At 44.0% G+C, this 24,220-nt stretch overlaps 1 protein-coding gene across 3 annotated transcripts in view; it reads left to right on the top strand.

The window, feature by feature from the left end:
* The window catches only part of LOC115092050 (intraflagellar transport protein 88 homolog), a 283,575-nt gene that overhangs the window by 153,458 nt on the left and 105,897 nt on the right, over positions 1-24,220 (top strand). For all 3 annotated transcript variants that reach the window (XM_029602517.1, XM_029602518.1, XM_029602519.1), the window contains exon 15: positions 475-574. In XM_029602517.1, coding sequence (XP_029458377.1) covers positions 475-574 — 100 coding nt within the window. The remainder of the gene's footprint in view (positions 1-474; positions 575-24,220) is intronic.

Below are 24,220 nucleotides of genomic sequence, written 5' to 3'. Positions count from 1 at the left end.
TTCTTATGTTTATGTGTGTTTTTCAGTGTGTTACACAGACTGCCCATGAATCTGACCATAGACAAAGGAGGTTATGCTAATCTCTCTCTCATCATGGACAAATCACAGAAAGAGCACCCTCCATGTAAACTAAGCCTCAGAATCTCCGATATTTTAAGAAGTGTTTCATAAACAAGGTCCTATCCTATAGGAGGGCTGGTAAAGAACCCTTTTAGATAACTGCTCATTTTTGATAGCATCTCAGCCCAAAAGGCTGCTGTGGGCACAGCTCACTTGTTTGCAACTCAAGGAAATAGCTATATATGTATGCTTGTGTACATATGCCTTTTGAAATGTAAAGATTTTATATATATATATATATATATATATATATAATACAATATATAATATATAGCTTTATTAATATAGTTTTTTGTGAAATCTCAATAGAGATGATGTTACTAGCATTACTGATTACTTCTTTTTGTACTGTAGGTGTGTTGAGGTAGTGAAAACATCTCAGTATGTAGAGTTGGCCAATGACCTGGAAATTAATAAAGCAATTACATATCTGAGACAAAAAGACTTTAACCAGGTAAAATCTAATTTACATTTTTTAAATAAGGTATTGATAGCAATAAGATAAAATGATTTTTTTTTATCCAGAGCATGTTTGATATGCTGGTTTATAAACCTGTTAATGGATAGGTTTGCATTTAACAGTTGCTATTTTTAGATACACTTCTGCATTTAATATAAAAAGAAAAAATGCTGCATATAAAATGTTTATCACACATATAAGGTACCTTGTAAAAGTCTTAACACTTTTGTACATTTTTCACATTCTGCTTTTTAATAAATACAAATCAAAATGCATTAAAGCAAGAGTTTCTTTAACTGATCCATATAACATACTCTACACTTTTATTGTGTAAGAACAATTATAGAAATATTCCAAAAGTAATTAAGAATAAAAATCCAAAAGTCTTGATTGCATAAGTCTTCACATCCTTTGATATAGCAAACCCAAATTGGTTCCATTTCAAAAAATTGCTTAACAAGTCCCATAATATGTTAAAATAGAGCTCACCTGTCTTCATTCATAGGAATTGAGTTAATCTGAATACTGCTAGATAAAGAATAGAGCTATTTCTGTTGTATGAAATGAATTTGAAGCAAAGGTAAAAACATGCCAAACAACTGCAGAGAAACCTCTGTAATAATGTTATTCAAAGGTACAGATTGGGGGAAAGCTATAAGAAAATTTTAATATGCTTGAATATCCCTTGGGGCACTGCTAGGTCCATCATTATAAAATGACAATTGTTTAGCACCACCAAGATACTGCCATGATCAGGCTGTCACTCCAAAGTCTGTTGCCAATGGTTAAGGAAACTGCTGTGGAAAGTCATTCAGGCCGATACAGTAAAGTCCGTGGGAGAGCGGGCGAAAGCACCGGCCACTCGCCAGTGCGCGCGATGCAGTATTTAAATTAGGTCCAGTGGTAGATCCGGGCAAAAGGAGCGGCGGCTGTCAGCGGGTTTGACAGCCGATGCTCAATTTTGCCGGCGTTGGTTCTCGAGCCCGCTGACAGCCACGGGCTCGGAAACCGGACGCCGGCAAAATTGAGCGTCTGGTTTTCGGCCCGACAGCTGCGGGCCGAATTCAAATTTTATTTTTATTTTTTTTAACTTTTTTTACTCTTCGGTTTTTACTGCTTTTTTGTGCACTTTCCCAGTGCCGGAAGAAATTAGCGCCGACCTTTGGGTCAGCGGTAATTTTTGAAAGTAAAATGTGCGGCTTGGCTGGACATTTTACTTTCTGTATCCCGCGCGCATGCCTAATAGGGCCATCAACATGCATTTGCATGTTGAGGGCGCTATTAGGTGCCGCAGGTTGGACGCACGTTTTCCTCCCCTTACTGAATAAGGGATAAGGGAAAACGCGCATCCAAGAGCAGGCTAACATTGCGCTCCGTTGGAGCGCACTGTACTGTATCGGCCTGATTGTGAGGACTAAGATTACTTTAAAAAAAAGAACTACAGAGGTCTCCAGCTGAGACTGGCAAAAATGTTGACTGTTCAACAATTTCAAACATGGCCTGTATGGGAGGGTGGCAAGAAGGAAGCCTCTGTTGAAAATATGACCATATGATGTGTCGCATAGCATTTGCAAAGAAAAACATAAGGGATACTGCATGAATGTGGGAGAAGGTTTTGTGGTCTGATAAGACCAAAGTGGAACGTTCTGGTCTTCATGCTAAGTGATATGTTTGTTTATTTATTTTAAATCTTTTATATTCTGTTCATATTGAATAGCTAATAGGAAGTGGAGATGATGAGCGATGTAGGTTAGTGGTAATTAACCAGTAGAAATGGTACAGCGCTGAAGTTTCACAGATCCTTATAATGAGTAGCTCAAAAAATACAAGTAAAGACTTAAGACAAACATTTCCACCTTTATTCAAGGATATTTAAAGTTTCGGTCCCCCGACACGGGCCGTGTTTCACCACATGGGCTGTGTCGGGAGAGACAGGAGCCCGGAGGACACTGTTATTAAATATTGTTCCAAGAATTCGGTCAAAGGAATTGCCAAGTTTGGAAACGGGCACCTTGCAGAGGAGTATTCAAAAGAGCTTACAGAAAGCCATAATTAATGACTTGCAGAGAGATTCCAACCCTTACAACAACGTAACTCACTCCGCCACCACTCAGTTTGCAGGTTAGTGAGTTGCGTTGTTGTAAGATCCTGGAGGAAAACCTATTCCATTCTGCTGTAGACCTGGGAATATGGTGAAAACTCATCTTTCAGCAGTACAGTGATTCTAAGCACAAAGTAAAAGCAAGAAAAAAGTGAAATGTCCTTGAGTGGCCTAGACAAAGCCCAGATCTGAATCCAATAGAAAATCTGTGGCAGTATTTGAAGAATGTAGTTCATAGTTGTTCCCCAGCCAACTTAAAAGAGCTTGAGTTATTCTGCCAAGAAGAATGGGCAAAAACTGCACCATCCTACTGTGCAGTGTTGATAGACATTTAACCTAAATAACTCATGGTTTCCACCAAGTATTGAATCAAGGGGTGTAAAGACTTTTATTCCTCATTTAATTTTGGAATATTTCTCTAATGGTTCTTTCATGATTAAAGTGTACAGTATGTTATACAGATTCAGCTGCATGACTTATCTTTCGCCATAGTCACTATGCTCACATAACCACTCTTCTGAAGTCACTGCATTGGCTCCCTATCCACTCCCGCATACAGTTCAAGCTCTTCTTTCTCACCTACAAATGCCTTCACTCTGCAGCACTTCACAACCTCTCCTCTCTTATCTCTATCCCTCCTCGTGCACTCCACTCGTCCGATAAGTCACTCCTACCCCTGCCCTTTCTCCTCTACTGCCATTTTCAGACTCCGTGCTTTCCAACTGGCTGTGCCATGTGCTTAGAATAGTCTTCCTGAACTGGTGCATCATGCTCCCTCTCTCGCCATGTTTAAATCCCATCGAAAGACCCACCTTTTTGAAACCGCTTTTAAATCTTATGCCTGATTGTCTGCTTTTAGTCTTAACTTTCTTTTCTTTTAACCAAATTTCTTGTCCTGTATGTTTGTCTTAATAGATTGTAAGCTCTATTGAGCAGGGACTGTCTTTTTGTATGTTTGTACAGCACTGTACAAACTACATAGAAATGTTAAGTAGTTGTAGATCAGTGAAACAAAATCCTATTTTAATGCATTTTGATTTGTATTTTTTAGACAGCAGAATGTAAAAAATGTACAAGAGCTGAAGACTTACAAAGCACTGTTTCTATATATGTTTGCTATTTATCTTACTGTCATGACATTTCTTAAATGAAGAGCTATTTTAAACAGTGGTATTAGTTTTGTTGGGGTATTATGTATTCTCACAGGACAAGCAGGATGGTTGTCCTCACAAATGGGTGACATCGAGGATGGAGCCCACCACGGAAAACTTCTGTCAAAGTTTAAACAGAACTTTGACTGGCCCCTACTGGGCATGCCCAGCAAGGCACTGACCCTGCAGCCAGCAGGGGTCTCCCTTCAGTCTTCTTTTTTCCGCGCAGCAGTTGCCACGCGGTGAAAGGAGCTCTCTAACCACGTTCCTGACAGGAATTTGGAAATTAATTTCCTAAGAAAATTTGCCCCTCAGGGGTCTCCCTTCGACAAATTTTTAGTCATCTTACGGAACCCGGTAAGTTTTTTGCCTTTTTCCATCGACTACCGTCGAATTTGGCCCTTGAGGCCTGTTGGCACTTACCGATCCCCAGCCTAAATTTTGGCTTCAGGCCATGGCAACGGGGTTCCGCCGTTGTCCGGATTGTACCCGGACTATGTCCATCACAGACCCCCACAGGGTTTGTGTGATGTGTTTGGGTAGTGAGCATGATGTCCTGACTTGCACCAAATGTGCCTTAATGACACCCAAGGGTCGCAAGGCCAGGATGGAGAAGATGGGGCTCCTCTTCCATGCACCCACCCCAACGCCATCGATAGCATCGACCTCATCGGAACCGGCACCGTCGAAGTTGTACCATCATCGTCAACCCTCCAGTGACCGTCCGCCATCGATCGCTTCTCGGCCGTCGACTCCCGTCCCTTCCCCGGATGGGCGAGGGGATCGGAAGGAAAAGCACCACTATCGACGGCACAAATCTCGGCCTGTCGAGGATCCACAGCCATCGACCTCTGCTCAAGCCGAGCCACCGACAAAGAAGCCGCGAACAGACCGGACACCCTCCACGTCTCGTTCGCAGGCATCGAGGAAACCCTCACCCTTCCGGGGTGCGGGGGCCGTGATCCCACCGGTTACGGTGGTCCCTCCGGCCCTGCCTCAGCCTCCCTCTCCCGTCGAGCCGGGTATGTTTACCCCTGGTCTCCGGGCAGAACTGGACCGGCTGGTCCAGGAGGCCATCGAGAAAGCGATGAAGAAATTGCAACCTCCATCGGCACCGTCTCCGGCACCGATTCCAGTGCCGCCCCCGGCACCGACACCGGCACCGGCTTCGCCACCGAGGAGGGAACCGACCACCGAGCCGTTGATACAAGCGCTAGCACCGCTACTAAGCCGCATGGAGGCGCTAATGACGGCCCTTCCATCGGTGATTCCAGTGCCATCGACAACACCACCGTCTCCGACTGGATTTTCATCGGCAGGAGAAACACCGTTCCGGATTCCCCCTTCCGGGGTGGTTCCATCGGTGCCTTCTGGTATATCTCCACCGATATATCCTTCGGTTCCATCCATTCCACGCCAGGCACCGATTCCATCGACAGCACCGAAGCCATCGATGCCATTTCTGGTTCCACCTACGGCACCGATTCCACCTCGGTTTCCATCGATGCCTTTAGAGCCTCAGCCAGGTCCATCAGGGTTACAAACCCCACTTGATCCCTACGATACCTGGGGTGATGATGATGATACATCTTCTGACACGGATTTGCCTTCGCCTCCATCTCCTACAGAGAGTAGAAAAAGATCTCCTCCTGAGGATCTATCTTTCATTAATTTCGTGAAAGAGATGTCAGAAGTTGTACCTTTTCAACTACAATCTGAAGCTGATGACAGACACCAGATGATGGAACTCCTTCAATTTCTGGATGCTCCAAAAATCATCGCTTCCATCCCTATACACCAGGTGTTTTTGGATCTGCTCAAGAAAAACTGGGAATCTCCTTCATCAGTGTCCCCAGTTAACAAAAAAGCTGACTCCACCTACCTTGTCCAGTCAGCACCAGGTTTCCAAAAACCTCAACTGGATCATCGCTCTGTTGTGGTTGAGTCCGCGCAGAAGAAGGCCAAGCGTCTTAAGCCACACTCTTCTACCCCACCTACCAGGGACAACAAGTTCCTAGATAGTGTTGGACGGAAAGTCTATCATGGAGCTATGTTGATTTCACGCATAGCTTCATATCAACTTTATATGACTCAGTACAACAGAGCCATCCTTAAGCAGATGCAAGACTATGCTGACACATTACCAGACCAATACCAACCGCAGCTTCAAGCCCTTCTTCACAAGGGATTTGAGGCAGGGAAGCACGAGATTAGGACTGCCTACGACATATTCGATGCTTCCACAAAAGTTTCAGCCACAGCCATCTCAGCCAGACGTTGGGCTTGGTTAAAATCATCCAACCTTCGCCCAGAGGTTCAGGATCGTCTTGCTGATTTACCCTGCTTAGGCGATAATTTGTTTGGAGAGCAAATTCAGCAGATTGTGGCGGAGTTGAAAGACCACCATGAGACGTTGAAACAACTCTCATCTGTCCCACCTGAGCTGACCTCCAAGCAACCGCAAAAGAAAGACTCTAAGAAGTCATTCTTTCGACCACGCCGTTATTACCCTCCATCGGCCAGGCCTCGTCCAGCTCGATCCTCTACTAGGCCTCAGCCGCGTCAGCCTAGGAAACAAAGGCCTACTGTAGCCCCTCCTCCGGGGCCTGCGGCTGGCCTTTGACTCCCCTGTAGGGAACACATGCCAAACCCCTCTTCCGGACATCCCTGTAGGAGGTCGACTGTACCATTTTCTACAACCTTGGTTGCAGATCACCTCAGATCAGTGGGTGCTAACAATTATCGCACAGGGTTACCACCTCAACTTCATAACTCTTCCGGCAGACTCCCCGCCTCTTCAAGCGTGGAGTCTATCCACCCATTTGGCTCAATTACAACAGGAAGTATCCCTTCTTCTGCAATCAAATGCTATAGAACCCGTTCCTCCCTCTCAACGAGGCAAGGGATTCTATTCCAGATACTTCCTAATACCAAAGAAATCAGGGGGACTACGTCCCATTTTGGACCTTCGAGCCCTCAACAAATACCTTCAAAAAGAGAAGTTCAAAATGGTAACCCTAGGCGCGCTGCTCCCTCTGCTACAAAGAGGGGATTGGCTGTGCTCTCTCGACCTCAAGGACGCTTATACCCACATTGCGATCACACAATCCCATCGCAAATATCTGCGGTTTCTAGTAGGCCACGACCATTATCAATACCGTGTCCTCCCTTTCGGTCTAGCTTCTGCCCCACGAGTCTTTACCAAATGTCTCGTAGTGGTAGCAGCATTCCTAAGGAAGGAAGGTGTCCACGTCTACCCATACCTGGACGATTGGCTAATCAGGGCCTCCACCCAACAGATAGCTCAATCCTCCCTAAAATTGACAATTCAAACACTCCTTTCCTTAGGGTTTCTCGTCAATTACGAGAAATCTTGCTTAGTCCCCTCTCAAACCTTATCCTTCATTGGGGCAGACTTGGACACCTTACAGGCAAAGGCTTACCTTCCTCTTCAGAGGGTCCACACCCTAATGTCCCTGGCTCGCCAGCTCCAGTCTCAGAACACTGCCACGGCTCGCCAGTTCCTCATTCTCCTAGGGCACATGGCATCCTCGGTTCAAGTCACTCCCATGACCCGACTAGCCATGAGAGTAACACAATGGACTCTACGACACCAATGGATTCAAGCTTTTCAGCCTCTGTCCTCCATAGTCACAGTCACACAAGCGCTGCGCCTATCCTTAACCTGGTGGACGACTCAGGTCAACCTCCTTCAGGGCTTACCCTTTCTTCCACCGGATCCGCAAGTAATCCTAACCACCGACGCTTCTCACATCGGTTGGGGAGCCCATGTGGACGACTTTCAAACCCAAGGGTTATGGTCCAAAGAGGAAGCCGAACACCAGATCAATTTCCTGGAACTTCGAGCAATCCGCTATGCGCTCCGCACTTTCAAAGATCATCTCTTTCATCAGATAATCTTAATCCAGACGGACAACCAAGTGGCCATGTGGTACATAAACAAGCAGGGAGGCACCGGCTCCTTCCTTCTGTGTCAGGAAGCTGCGCAGATCTGGGCGGAAGCCCTCTCCTACTCCATGTACCTCAGGGCCACTTACCTGCCGGGAGTAGACAATGTATTGGCAGACCAGCTGAGCCGTGTCTTCCAACCGCACGAGTGGTCACTCGATCCTCTGGTAGCGACCTCTCTGTTTCACAAGTGGGGTTCTCCCCGCATAGACCTCTTTGCGTCCCCTCAGAACCACAAAGTGGACGATTACTGCTCTCTCATTCGGAGCCAGCACTCTCGGCCGAGGGATGCATTCTCCCTCAAGTGGACAACCGGTCTGCTCTATGCATTCCCTCCACTTCCTCTTGTGTCAAAGACTCTCGTGAAGCTACGCCAGGACGGGGGAACCATGATCCTGATAGCACCTTACTGGCCACGCCAAGTATGGTTTCCAATACTCCAGGATCTCTCCATCCGCAGGCACATTCCTCTGGGAAAGGACCCGCATCTGCTCACTCAAAACGACGGATGCCTCCTCCATCCCAACCTCCAAGCCTTGTCCCTGACGGCATGGATGTTGAAAGGTTAGTCCTTCAGCCTTTCAACCTTTCAGATTCCGTTTCTCGGGTCCTGATAGCTTCATGAAAGCCTTCCACAAGAAAGTCTTACTCATACAAATGGAAAAGGTACACATCATGGTGCACTTCTCAGTCCCTTGATCCCCTTTCCTGTCCAATCTCCAAATTCTTGGACTATTTATGGCACCTCTCTGAATCAGGTCTTAAAACCTCTTCTATCAGAATGCATGTCAGTGCAGTAGCCGCCTTCCATAAAGGTGTACAGGGTGTCCCTATTTCAGTACAACCCCTAGTAACACGTTTTCTTAAAGGCTTGCTCCATCTGAAGCCACCCTTACGTCCTCCGGCCCCATCTTGGGACCTTAACCTGGTTCTTGGTCGTCTAATGAAACCTCCTTTCGAACCTCTGCACTCCTGTGAGTTAAAGTATCTCACATGGAAAGTGTTATTCCTTTTGGCTATCACTTCAGCTCGCAGGGTTAGTGAATTGCAGGCCCTAGTTACCTATCCGCCTTACACTAAGCTCCTGCAGGACCGGGCGGTACTTCGCACTCACCCTAAATTTTTACCTAAGGTAGTTTCTGAGTTTCATATTAATCAATCCATCATACTACCTATCTTTTTTCCCAGGCCCCACTCCAACTCCGGGGAACAGACTCTGCATACCCTAGACTGTAAACGAGCTCTAGCTTTTTATCTAGACCGTACAGTTGCTCACAGGAAGAGCACTCAATTGTTTGTCTCTTTTCATCCTAACAAGTTAGGACATCCTGTGGGTAAGCAGGCTCTTTCCTCCTGGTTGGCGGACTGCATTTCTTTTTGCTATCAGCAAGCTGGCATTCCCTTTCAAGACCGTGTGAAAGCACACTCTGTGAGGGCCATGGCGACGTCAGTGGCACACCTTCGATCGGTGCCGCTTCCTGACATCTGCAGGGCTGCAACCTGGAGTTCTCTCCATACCTTTGCAGCCCACTATTGTTTGGACAAAGCTGGAAGACAGGACTCCATCTTCGGCCAATCTGTCTTGCGTAACCTTTTTCCAACGTGATGTACCAACACCCTTCCACCTTCCCGGTAGGGTGCGGATGCCCTTTACCAAATTCCACCCCAGTTGTAGTGCCTGTTGCACATCATTGGGTGCATTTGGTGCAAGTCAGGACATCCTCAGCTCGGTACTCACCCATTTGTGAGGACAACCATCCTGCTTGTCCTGTGAGAAAGCAAATGTTGCTTACCTGATGTAACAGGTGTTCTCACAGGACAGCAGGATGTTAGTCCTCACGAAACCCGCCCGCCACCCCGCGGTGTTGGGTTTGTTTTGTTTTTACTTTCTAGGCACTGCCTGTAGCTTTGAAAATCAGACTGAAGGGAGACCCCTGCTGGCTGCAGGGTCAGTGCCTTGCTGGGCATGCCCAGTAGGGGCCAGTCAAAGTTCTGTTTAAACTTTGACAGAAGTTTTCCGTGGTGGGCTCCATCCTCGATGTCACCCATTTGTGAGGACTAACATCCTGCTGTCCTGTGAGAACACCTGTTACATCAGGTAAGCAACATTTGCTTTATATGCATATTATAGAAACATGATGGCAGACAGACTATTAATGGCCTATCTAGTCTGCCCATCTACACCCACTATTCAGTTTGATTCCTACCACTCCCTCAGAGATCCTCTGGGTTTTACCCATGCGTTCTTAAATGCATATACTTTTCTTGTCTCCACCACTTCCATGGGAAGGCTGTTCCTTGCATCCACTATCCTCTGTGTAAACAAATATTTCCTATGATTACTCCTGAGTCTACTCACTTTCACCCTCATCTGATGACCTCTTGTTCTCCCAGAACAAGCAGGATGGTAGTCCTCACATATGGGTGATATCATCAGAGGGAGCTGTGGTACGGAAAAACTTCTGTCAAAGTTTCTAGAACTTTTGACTGGCACACTGATCATGCCCAGCATGCCATAATCCCTGCAGCTACAGGTGTCTCCCTTCAGTCTCTTTTTTTCCACGCTGCAGTTGCCTCGCGGTTTAGGAGCCCTGTGAGATTCTCTCACTTCTTTTTCCTCATGGAAAACTTTGAAGTTTACTTCCTATAAATTGCCTATCAGAGGTCTCCTATTGTGCCCTGTATACCTCGGTCGCTCGGTGAGTACTCTCCCGCGTCTCCGGCCAATTCCCGCCTGCCATTCGGTTCCCGCAGGCCACCGACCATTTTCGCGCCCTTTCCACTGACATGGCGACCGGTTTTCGAAAATGCCCAGACTGTCCAAGAACAATGTCCATCACAGACCCCCACACTGTATGTGTACTATGCCTGGGCTCGTCTCACGACATCCGTCGGTTTACTGAATGTGCCCAAATGACGCCCAAGGGCAGAAGAGCACGTCTGGATAAAATGGAGACTCTTTTCCAACTAAAATCTGCTCCATCGACTTTTTCCCAGTCATCACCAGCATCAAAAACCCCATCTACCGACAAACCTTGCCGGGAATAACACAGAGCCGGTGACCGACCATCACCGACGCCATCCAGGACATCTATTGCATCATCCTCGGAGTCTGGGAAAGACCACACTGAGCACCAGACAAAGCACTGGCATCGACCTGATCCCATGCCCAGTGCCAGCACTGATGTCGCATCGGCATCGAAGAGGGCCCGGTCAGAGGAGCCTCCATCCTCTGCACCTGATGCCCCAAGGCGTTACCCACCGATACCGGTGCCGGGTACTGAGCCTTCACAAATTATTGTGGAGAGGCCAGTAACGCCTAGCCAGCCTCCCCCTTTAGCTGCTCTGTCTACACCAGCTTTCAGGGAGGAAATGAATGTCTTCATTCTCCAGGCAGTGCTCGATGCCATCCAAAACCTCCAGCCTCCACCGATGCCGACCCCCATACTGGCACCGACTACTGAACCATCTATGTTTGCACCGCTATTACATCGACTCGATGCCTTCATCGGTGCTTTTCTGACTCAGCCTGTACCATCGGTGCTGAGTCGGCCATCAAGACCTAAGCAGTTCCCAATACCCATCCCGGGATCCTCGGAGGATGACGACACCGCTTCCAGTCCGGTTCCAGGACCATCGCAGCCGGAACCGCTTCCAGGACCATCAGGGCTCTCGGTACCTAAACCTCCATCGATTCCCTCGATGCCATCAATGCCTTCAAAGCCTCCATCAATGCCAATACACCTGCCATCGAAGCCACCGACATTTCTGTTGATGCCTATTCACCCTCCTTCCAGATCTCGACAAAACACTCCTTATGATCCATGGGAAGATGTGGATACAGATTCCTCTACATCAGAGGATGTATTTTCTGAACCTTCTCCTCCAGAGGAAAGACGGCGGTCTCCTCCTGAGGACCTCTATTTTGCCAATTTCATTAAGGAAATTGTAGAGACCATCCCTTTCAACTTGATAATAGAGGAGGACACACGTCACAAGACATTGAAGGTTCTACAATTCGTTGATGCGCCTAAGGAAATCATGGCCATTCCTGTGCATGAAGTCTTATTAGACCTTCAACACAGTCTATGAGAGCATCCTGACACTGTTCCACCTGTCAACAGGAAAATAGATGCCACATATCTCGTCCAACATGCTCCAGGCTTCCAAAAACCACAACTGCCTCACCATTCAGTTGTGGTTGAATCAGACAGAAAAAGGCAAAGCGCTTGCAGCCTCATTCCTCAGCCCCTCCAGGGAAAGAGCAAAAATTCTTAGATGGTCTAGGTAGGAAAATATTCCAAGGCTCCATGTTGGTGTCTCGTATTGCCGCTTACCAGTTCTACATGACCCAATACCAGAGAAACCTGTGGAAGCAGGTTCAGGACCTTGCAGACTCATTGCCTGAACAATATCAAGAGAGTCTAACTGCTATTCTCCACAAGGGCCTTGAGGCAAGAAAGCATGAAGTTCGGGCAGCATATGACTCCTTTGAGTCTGCTTCCCACTTATCACCATCTGGAATCAATGCCCGACGATGGGCTTGGCTGAAGGCTTCTGATTTACGACCTGAAGTCCAGGACAAACTCGCTGACCTCCCATGCACTGGGGATAATCTCTTGGGGGATAAAATTCAAGACGCAGTGACTCAGCTAAAAGACCACCACGAAACACTGCGCCAATTGTCTACAGTAATCACTGATGCTCCCTCCTCATTTGCAGAAGCATGTAAGGGGACCCCAAGAAACCATTCTACCGCTCTTGCAAGTACTTCGCTCCTGCATCTAGAGCGAAGACTACTAAAGCCCCTCACAGGGGATATTCACGCCAGCCCAAAGCACCCAGACCTCAACCAGCCCCACAGTCTGGTCCAGCATCTGGATTTTGGTATGTTTCCAGAGAACAGTTGCCAATCTTCAATAAATCCAAATCCACAGATACCTGTCGAAGGCCGATTGCTCCACTTCCAACATCAGTGGCGCCTCATAACAACAGACCAATGGATAATTTCAATCATAACCAAGGGATACCATCTAAACTTCCTCATGGTACCCCCAGACTCTCCACCAAATCCACTGTGGGCCCGAAAAGACCACACACTGCTGCTGGAATCAGAACTCTCTGCCCTTCTCCAAGCCAGGGCTGCAGAACCCATTCCCCCGACACAAACTGGCAGAGGGTTCTACTCCCGCTATTTTCTAATTCCGAAAAAATCAGGAGGGCTCCACCCCATCTATGACCTTCGCAATCTCAACAGATTTCTCCAAAAGGAAAAGTTCAGGATGGTGTCTCTTGGAACCTTACTTCCCCTTCTACAACAAGGAGATTGGCTCTGTTCTCTTGATTTTCAGGGCGCGTAGGCACATTTAGCCATAAACCCTCATCATTGCAAATACTTGTGCTTCATAGTGGATCACAGATATTTTCAATACCAAGTTCTACCATTCGGCCTTGCCTCAGCATCTCTGGTCTTTATGAAATGCTTAGCACCAGCGGCTGCCCATCTCCGCAAGAACACCATTCATGTGTTCCCTTACCTCGACGACTGGCTAATCAAGAGCCACTCCAAACAAGGAGCTCTCGAAGCGCTCGACCTCACCATAACTCTGCTACACTCCTTGGGATTTCTCATCAATTACCAAAAATCCCATCTGACTCCATCTCACCTCCTTACTTTCATCGGAGCAAATTTGGACTCCACAGCCGCAAAGACCTTCTTACCCAACGACCGCGCAGACACACTCTCCAAGCTAGCTATGTCAATACGCACAAAGAGAACAGCCTCAGCCCTTCAATTCCTATCATTGCTGGGCCACATGGCTTCCACGGTCCACGTAACTCCTATGGCCAGGCTGGCCATGAGAATAACTCAATGGACTTTGAAATCTCAGTGGCTCCAAGCCACTCAACCTCTTTCGTCCCAGATTCATGTAACCCACCAGCTACATCTGGCACTTCTCTGGTGGACAAACAAAGCCAACTTGCTAACAGGCCTACCCTTCCAGCATCCAGTTCCACAAGTAACTTTAATCACATACGCATCCAAGCTCATGTGAACAATCTTCAGACTCAAGGGACTTGGACACAACTCGAAGCGAAGTATCAAATCAACTTCCTAGAGCTTCGAGCCATACGTTATGCTCTCTATGCATTCAAGGACTGCCTCTCACACAAGACTGTGCTCGTACAGACAGACAACACTGTCGCAATGGTGGTACTTGAACAAACAAGGCGGCACAGGTTCTTATCTCCTCTACCAAGAAGCCGCGCAGATCTGGGCCTGGGCCCTTGCACATTCCATGCATCTCCGGGCCGCTTATCTGGTAGGCATACAGAATGTCGTAGCAGATCGCCTCAGTCGACATCCCCATGAATGGTCACTAGATCCTGTCATAGCAACCAGAATCTTCCAACGCTGGGGTCAACCGACCAGCCGAACTGAATCACAAAGTGGACAGATTCTGCTGCCTGCACAAACAGAAAAACACGTTAGCCATGGACGTCTTCGCTCGCCCTTGGAACGAAGGCCTCCTATACGCATATTCCCCAATACCACTGATAGCCAAATCTCTCGTGAAATTACAGCAGACAAAGGGTCAATGATACTCATAGCCCCGTACTGGCCTCGACAAGTATGGTTTCCCATACTTCTCGACCTCTCGATCAGAGAACCCATTCACCTGGGCACAGCACCCACTCTCATAACTCAGAACTAAGGCCTGTTACATCATCCAAACCTTCAATCCCTATCCCTCACAGCCTGGATGTTGAAAGCTTGATCTTGCAACCGCTCAATCTTTCAATTGATGTTTCTCAAGTGCTTGTAGCTTCACGAAAGCCTTCCACACGAAAATCCTACTGTTCTAAGTGGAATAGATTTCCATATGGTGCACACAAAAAGGTATAGACCTTTTTCCTGCCCCACTCCATCTCTATTAGACAATCTCTGGCACCTTTCAGACTCTGGTCTCCAGACTTCTTTGGTAAGGGTACCCCTCAGTGCCATCTCAGCGTACCACAAGGGAGTAGGGTATGCCCTGGTAACAGCGCAACCCCTTGTGGGTTGGTTCATGAGGGGCCTTCTATAGCTTAAGCCCCCTCTACGGCCACCAGTCACTGAATGGGACTTAAATGTAATACTTACAAGGCTCATGCATTTTTTAGCCTTTGCACTCCTGAGATGTTAAGTTTCTTACATGGAAAGTTCTCTTCCTAGTAGCCATTACATCTGCTCGAAGGGTTAGTGAGTTACAAGCACTTGTCACATACTCACTCTAAACAAGGTTCCTACCGGGTGGTCCTGCGTACCAGGTCCTACATGACCTACGTACTCGCCCTAAATTCCTTCCCAAGGTTGTTACTGACTTTCACTTGAATCAGTCTATAGTCTTGCCAACCTTTTTCCCAAGGCTTCACTCTCACCAGGGCGAGAGAGTTTTACACTCCTTGGACTGTAAACGCACACTTGCATTTTACCTATACCGCACTGCAGTCCATAGGAAATCCACCCAACTCTTTGTTTCATTTGACAAGAACAAACCGGGAGTTGCAGTGGGAAAACAAACTCTCGCCAACTGGCTAGCAGACCTTATCGAATTCTGCTGTGAGAAAGCAGGCCTTCCTCTTCAGGGACGAGTGAAGGCGCACTCAGTAAGAGCAATGGCAATGTCGGTAGCACACTACCATTCAGTACCGATTGCTGAAAGCTGCAACATGGAGCTCACTCCACACATTTGCAGCACATTATTGTCTAGATAAGGAAGGACGTCAAGTCTCTGCCTTTGGACAGTCCGTCTTGAGGAACTTATTTCCAGTATAATCCCAACTCCTTCCACATCCACCTGCTGTGATTTTCAGGCTGCCTCATTTTTCCCAACAGTACACCAGTTGTGCCTGTTGCACAAGTTGTTCGCTGTTGGTCCAAACAAATATGAGTCAGCCTGTAGCTTGCTAATCACCCATATGTGAGGACTACCATCCTGCTTGTCCTGGAGAAAGCAGAGTTGCTTACCTGTAACAGGTGTTCTCCCAGGACAGCAGGATGTAGTCCTCACGAAACCCACCTGCCACCCTGAGGAGTTGGGTCCGAAACGTTTTATTATTTTATTTTCGCTCACACCTTTTGCTACAAACGAGACTGAAGGGAGACCCCTGTTGCTGCAGGGATTATGGCATGCTGGGCATGCTCAGTGTGCCAGTCAAACGTTCTAGAAATTTGACAGAAGTTTTTCCGTACCAGAGCTCTGTCTGATGACGTCACCCATATGTGAGGACTACATCTTGCTGTCCTGGGAGAACACCTGTTACAGGTAAGCAACGCTGCTTTCTAGAGCCTCTTTTGTTCTGAAAGAGAGCACACCTACTCTACATTGAAATCTTGGAGGTATTTAAATGTCTCTATCATATCTACCCTATTCTGCCTTTCCTATATGATACACATATTTAGATCTTTTAGTCTGTCCCCATAAGCTTTAGAGTGAAGACCACTGATTATTTTAGTTACCCCTCTCTTGACTGACTCCAGCAGTTTATATCCTTTTGAAGATGTGGTCTCCAGAATTGTGCACAGAGTTTGCTAGATTCCTTCTTGCTTTTTTCGCATCTTCCTGGCTCCATATAACTTTGTTCACTGTTGGGAGCAAATAATTTGGACTAGCAGGTTATAAATGTTTTTAAATAAATAAACAGCAATGAAAGCATATGAGCTATTAAACAAGTTAATCAAACACTGTTAAAAATTAAACATAAAACCTTTTGGTTAGGAACCAAGATATCAGTAATAATGCCTGATGATATTTGTTTGTAGTAATGGGTTTTGTTTTGTTGAGGGTGCTTGGTTTTATTTTTCAATAGCTGTCTAACAGTTAAAACAAATCTTGACATTTACAGATGTAATGACACATTGATCAAGATTTGGATTTATTTATGCCCAAGAATAAATATATATTTGTCAAGATTAGTCTGTTCCATGATCAAGAAGGCTTTTAATACTATTTTAGGTTTCTAATAGTAAATATCAGAAGCCAGTTAAGTTGTTTATATCATCAATATTGTGCCTATTGATCTGAATAGAAGCTATTTATTTATTTATTTACGATTTTTATATACCGATGTTCATTTCAAAAAGAGATATCACATCGTTTACAATAAGGTAAAGCTGTGGCTTTGCTTCAGCCTGGAGGCAGGAATAAATCTATTAAGTGCTGAAGGCTCTGGAATGTGAACATAAAGTGTGTATGTACTGTATTTCAGTGAATGAGTCCTTGTGAGCAGGTCTGTGGGCAAAGGGGAAAATAATGGTGACGTGTCTATGGTAGTTCCTCCTTGAGTCATTCTGAAGATCTTTTTTTTCCCTGCTGAGTATTTGTCTTTGACAATTGCCATTAGACTTTTATCTGTTTGTTTGTCGGGGCCAAAAGGAATTTGGGTGAATTGGGCCCCAAACGTCTAGTGTACTTGGTTCTCTGAGTGATCATGAGATTCTGTCATGACATGGAACACCAATGAAAAAGTCTTTGTTTTAAATCCAGTTGTGATCATTCATGATAATTAAGGATGTTTTCTTTTAAAGCCTCACCATACAACATTGTGCATGATGAAGTCATATACTATCCAATCTGAATCTTTCAAAGTTTGGCAGATGTAACCTTTATTATTTTTCCATAATAAACATTTAATAGAATTCATTATGTATACTGCATTTGCTATTTTCACTTAAATATACCTGTCTTATTTTCATTTTCTCATCTAAACTCTTATGCTATAGTTAATTTTGTTTTCATTAATCTTTCAAGATAACATTTACTTTCCTTTCACCATTACATCTTGTGCTGTCTCTCATTTCTTGTTTGGTACTGTAAGTGTGAAGAGGTAAGTACTAATCCTGTTTTATTATTGTAGAGTAGTTTTTACTTTAGATTATTAGGGAGGAATTATGCAATTGCATGTCAGTGAGCCTCATCTCAATTGTGGGTAAATTAATAGACTACTTAAAGAAAGGTAGTGAAGTATCTTGAATCTATCGAGATACAAGATGTAAGGCAGTATGGTTTTACCAAAGAGAAAGTTTTGTCAGATAACATCTGATCAAATTCTTTAATTGGGTGATCCGAATTAGATTGGGGTGGGCACTGGGAGTGGTGTACTTGGCTAACAGTAAATCTTTTGATATGGTTTCAGAAGAATTTCATAAATAAACTGAGCAGCCTGGGGGTGGGCTGCAAGGTAGTGGACTGAATTACAAAATGGTTGAGAGAAAGACAATGGGTGATGGTAAATTGAAGTCATACTGAATGGAATGCCTCCGGGTATTTTTATCTTGAGAATAGTTTCCTCTATTTTTCCCAGCACTGAAGTCAGGCTCACTAGTCTATAGTTACCCAGATCGCCCCTGGTGCCTTTTTTAAATATTGGGATTACATAGGCCACCCTCCAGTTTTCAGGTACAATGGATGATTTTAATAATAGGTTACAAATTTTAACTAATAGATCAGAAATTTCATTTTTGAGTTCCTTCAGTACCCTAGGATGCATACCATCCGGTCCAGGTGATTTGCCACTCTTTAGTTTGTCAATCTGGCCTACTACATCTTTCAGGATCACAGTGATTTCGTTCAGTTCGTCTGACTCATCACCCCTGAAAACCATCTCAGGAACTGGTATCTCCCCAACATCCTCATTAGTAAACACGGAAGCAAAGAATTCATTTAGTCTTTCTGCAATGGCCTTATCTTCCCTAAGAGCCTCTTTAACCCCTCAGTCATCTATTGGTCCGACCGGACTCCCTCACAGGTTTCTTGCTTCGGATATATTTAAAAAGGTTTTTATTATGAGTTTTTGCCTCTATGGCCAACTTCATTTCAAATTCTCTCTTCGCCTGTCTTATCAATGTTTTACACTTAACTTGACAATGCTTATGTTTTATCCTATTTTGTTCAAATGGATCCTTCTTCCAATTTTTGAATGATTTATTTTGGCTAAAATAGCCTCTTTCACCTCACCTTTTAACCATGACTGTAATCGTTTTGCCTTCCTTCTACCTTTCTTAATGCGTGGAATACATCTGGACTGCGCCTCTAGGATTGTATTTTTAAACAATGTCCATGCCTGTTGAACACTTTTAACCTTTGCAATTGCACCTTTCAGTTTTTTTCTAACTATTTTCCTCATTTTATCAAAGTTACCCTTTGAAAGCTTAGTGCTAGAGCTGTAGATTTACTTATTGTTCACCTTTCAGTTATTAGTTTAAATTTGAACATGTTATAAGAACATAAGAACATGTTATGATCACTATTGCCAAGTGGCCCCACCACTGTTACCTCTCTCACCAAATCCTGCGCTCCACTAAGAATTAAATCTAAAATAGCTCCCTCTCTCGTTGGTTCCTGAACCAATTGCTCCATGAAGCAACCATTTATTACATCCAGGAACTTTATTTATTTATTATTTATTTATTTTTGGTTTTTATATACCGGTCTTCTTGCATTATATGCAAATCAAATCGGTTTACATTGAACATTTAAACTTGTCTCTACAAGTCCTAATGTTACATTTACCAGTCAATTTTGGGCTAATTGAAATCTCCCATTATTATTGCACTGCCAAATTGGTTAGCTTCCCTGATTTCTCTTAGCATTTCATCATCTGTCTGACCATTTTGGCCAAGTGGACGGTAGTGTACTCTTTTTACTATACTCTTACCCAACACACATGGGATTTCTACCCATATAGATTCTACCGAGCATTTAGTCTCTTGTGTGTTCTTTTTCCTGTTGGACTCTATACCCTCCCGGACATAGTGCCACACCCCCACCAAGTTGATCCTCCTTATCATTGCATATAATTTGTATCCTGATATAGCACTGTCCCCTTGGTTATCCTCCTTCCACCAAGTCTCTGTGATGCCAATTATGTCAATCTCATCATTTACTGCTATACACTCTAACTCTCCCATCTTACCTTTTAGACTTCTGGCATTGGCATACAGACATTTCAAAGTGTGTTTTTTGTTTATATTAACAACCTGCTTTTCAGTTGTTAGGGGTAATTTGGAAATCATTAGCTTCGGTGATTTTTTACATATAGGCACATGGGCTACATTTTTTTTTTATTGGAATCTCTCTGTTGGGATGCCCTAACTCTCCTGTTTCATTAGTATCCTTCAAGGATACATTGCTCCGAACCATGCACTGCTGAGTGACTGTCGGCGTTCCCCCTTGTTCTAGTTTAAAAGCTACTCTATCTCCTTTTTGAAAGTTAGTGCCAGCAGCTTGGTTCCACTCTGGTTAAGTGGAGCCCATCAAGGAAATTAAAGACTGAAGGTCATGACCTTATTGTTATTGGTAAAATTAAAGGTAAGATCATTACCATTTATAATGTGTATGCGCCAGGAGTTTGGGAGATTTGCTGGCCTAAAAATCAGCCATGATAAATCAGAAGCCTTGGATGTCTCAGATAAATTAAGGTCCATTTGTGTAGATGAGTTTCCATTACACACACAGATAATCTCTCACATAATCTCTCACATTCAGTGTCTCTCTCTCCCTAACACACAAAAAGGCACTCTCTTACACTCTGGTTTTTACACACAGGCATTCTCTCACACAAAAATAATGAAAGCCTGTTGAAAAAGAATTTACTCAAAACTCTTCAGTCCTGTCGGGGACTACCTTTGTCTTTGACAGGTAGAGCTTGCTTCCTGAAAATGATGGAAATTTCTAAATGGCTATATATATTACAGATGTTGCCAGTATAGTTAGGTAAGAAGGATATCCAAGAGATTAACAGAGGCATTGGATCCTTCCTCTGGTGGGGGAGGGGGAGTCGAGGATATCCTTGCATATTTTAATGGGGCCCCAGAAAGCAGGGGATCTAAATAGCCCAAATTTACATCTTTAAAATATTGCATGTCTATTAAGACACTTGTGGGATTGGATTTATGAAACTTCCTATACTAATCCCCTAGATTACTTACAAGGGTGGCTGCGCCTATTATCTCTGGCAACTGTCTTACAGATGATGCAAAAAGATCTTCCGGATATAGTGCAAAATAACTTTATGCTAATTTCCTGTAGAAACACGTGGCGCTCTATTTGTTCCTTTCTGCACACTGGGGATACATTGACAGCTTGTTTGCCTATTTGGGGAAACCCCTCTTTCTCTCCGGGAAAGCATAATGCTATATTTCTTAAGAGGCAAAAACAGGGTCTCCTACGTATATCTCAGATGTATTCCATCAGGAACTCACCACTTCATAGCTTTCAAGATTTACAGAAAATGTTTAACCTCTCACCTAGGAATTTTTATGGCTACTTACAAGTCAGGCACTATGTGCATGATTTACTGTGGGAAAATGCTAACTTGGGGGGCTTTCATCTATTGGAAGAGATTTTGAGTAGGGATGATGGTAAAAGACATTCATGTGCCCAATGGGTTGTAAAGCTCTTTGGGAAAGATGGAATAATATAAACTTCGTAACTTTAACTTATCCTGAGTTGCAGAAATGCTTTGAGAAAATAAATATGATTTCTGAAAATATACAATTGCTGGCCCCCAGCTCATGGCGCTCTGGGTGACCACATGGCTCACCCTACCTAAATGCCAACTCTGCATCTAATAGATTACCTTAAGGAGAAAAAGTTTCCAGCCTGTCTGAAAGATGATTAGCGAAAAGCAAAATGTTTAATGCAATATGAGAGATTTGCAGTCAAGTTACATCAGCTGAGTATGTTCTGCCAGCTGCCCAATCCAGTTTGGCATGAAATAGGCTAGCAGATTCTCCCCAGTGGATCACAGATGGCTTATCATGGCCTCTGGCATCAGTTAGACTCCCATATGCAAATCTCATGTGAATTCTAGTTATATAAATTAAACATAAAACCTGTCATGCAAAATGACTAGCACAATAAAGGAAGATCATCGAAAAACTGCCTACACTGTTTAGGCTCCACTTGTTGAAAAACTACATTGTAATTTGCTGAAAGCACACTTGGGTTTTATCCAGTAACTGATGTATTAAAACATAATTTATTTTTCGAATGAATGAGACTCTATGCTTGGGAATGCACTCTATATGAATTTCTTGACCATATTCCCAACAACCCCTCCTTCCCAGAAATGATGTTCTGCTCCAAACCTAATAAAATGTCATTCTCTACCATTAACACTGCATACACATTTTTTTATCTTTACATCAAAATTCCATCACCTTTTTGTATCAACTTGATAATTCACAGTTTCTAAGATATGCAAAGTGGGGATGGGAAAGGTTAAACAAAACCCTTAATGCACGTCTTCAAGTCTTACAAGTTTTCATTGGCATGTAATTTGCCTCTTAAAATCTTATAGTTAAAAAGTCTTTGCAGTTACAGACAGACAATATGTGTCTGTTGTAGATATTTAGAGATTATTTTAATACACCTTTATCCACCATTTTCACTTTTTTAAATAATTAGTAATAATAGTATTCAACTTTTGATTTAGCCAGTCAACTGTTCTAATCAATAATAATGTAACCGTCTCTTTTTAGTCAGTAAGGAGGTGAGGGGCATGCAGTTGTACTGAGCCTTTGTCTTAGCTGCATCTTGCTGGCAATAAAAGTCTATCTTTACGGATCAGTTGTCTGGACCTCCTTACTGACTAAAAAGAGACGGTTACAATAACAGCAAAAAAAAAATGTGAAAAATTCAAGCCCAGGCGCAGCATAAATTGTAACTCAGAGATTACTTTCAGACATGGGTGTTATGCTTGGTAAACTGCTACATTAATACTGTGTGTACCATATAAAATTAATGTTTGTCTCTTACTCCTGCATCATCCCCCTTCTATCATTCACCCTTCTTCTCCATCATCCCTTCATTTTGGACACCCTCTTCTCATTCTCTCTCTCACTCAAACCTCCATCTTCCCATTCTCTTCTGCTTCTGCTCAACATCTGATCATCTTTCTCACACTGTCCTCCACTGTGACTGTAGCTTTCATTGGGAACCTTTACTGTCTCTTAGCAACCACATCTGATAAAGAGCAGTCAAGGCCAGTGACATGTCCCTCTTGTGACATCACCACACTTTAACTTCCCAGTTGAAGAACTAAGGAAACAGTCGATTCAGTGCATCTCATTGATTTTCTTTGCCAAAACGTTCTGGTAATGGTTAATAGAGTTGATACCTCAATGACCTGTCTCCACTGTCTTTTGTAGTGCTTTTAGCTTGAGATACTCACTCCATATTACAAGATGATCTCCCTGCTAAGTCTATCTCCCTTCCCCAGTTAGCTCACAATCTAAATTGGTATAAGAAGCAACGGAAGGTGAAGAGATTTGCTCAAGGTCAGTGGGAGAAACAAGAAATGAACCCTGCCTTCCCTAGTTCTCACCCCAGTGCTATAACTACTAAGCCCTCCATACCCTGTGAATCGGTTATTTACTCTTTCGGATAGTAGAAAGACTAGGGGGCACTCCATGAAGTTAGCATGGGGCACATTTAAAACTAATCGGAGAAAGTTCTTTTTTACTCAACGCACAATTAAACTCTGGAATTTGTTGCCAGAGGATGTGGTTAGTGCAGTTAGTATAGCTGTGTTTAAAAAAGGATTGGATAAGTTCTTGGAGGAGAAGTCCATTACCTGCTATTAAGTTCACTTGGAGAATAGCCACTGCCATTAGCAATGGTAACATGGAATAGACTTAGTTTTTGGTTACTTGCCATGTTCTTATGGCCTGGATTGGCCACTGTTGGAAACAGGATGCTGGGCTTGATGGACCCTTGGTCTGACCCAGTATGGCATTTTCTTATGTTCTTATGTTCTTACCCTGTTTGTCAACATTCTGCAGCTTCCAGCTGCTTCCCATAGTAAATCAAGGGTATTTTGTCTTCCAAAAATTGGCTCAATGTTACTGGGTTTTTTTGTTTTTTTTTAACTTATCTGAGATATTCCCAGTTTTTTTCTAGTGAGCCAAATTGGGTGACTTTCTATCTCTTTGTTGGAGAGTTATTTTACCTTCAGATGGACACAGAACTCTTTATTCTTTCCAATATTCCACATGTTGGAGAGTATAAAAAGACTAAGGAATGTGTCCACTTTGAAGTGCTATAAATATATGCTGAGTGAAATACGCTGAGTGTTAGGATGAAAATCCTACTTCTTTAATAAAGTTTATTTCTCAGTTGTGTCCTCACTGGGGGCTGGGTGGCAGGGCATTAATCCCTCATATTATATAGGTTCTCTGTCTCAGCCAAAGGCTAAGGGACCATTGTTAGCTCAAAGCTCAAACCCTACACTTGGATTTTAGATAAAAGGGTTCAGATGTTTTCATCATAAAGTACAGAAACAAAGAGCAATAACAAACAATTTTATATAAGGTGATAGTCCCCCCAAAAAAAGTTAACTTATTACATTCATTGATTAGATTTCTAGAGCTAA

The sequence above is a fragment of the Rhinatrema bivittatum genome, chromosome 5, assembly GCF_901001135.1.
Source record: "Rhinatrema bivittatum chromosome 5, aRhiBiv1.1, whole genome shotgun sequence".
Taxonomy (NCBI): domain Eukaryota; kingdom Metazoa; phylum Chordata; class Amphibia; order Gymnophiona; family Rhinatrematidae; genus Rhinatrema; species Rhinatrema bivittatum.
The sequence above is the reverse complement of the archived record's forward strand: the minus strand, read 5'-3'. Positions and strand labels throughout refer to the sequence as shown.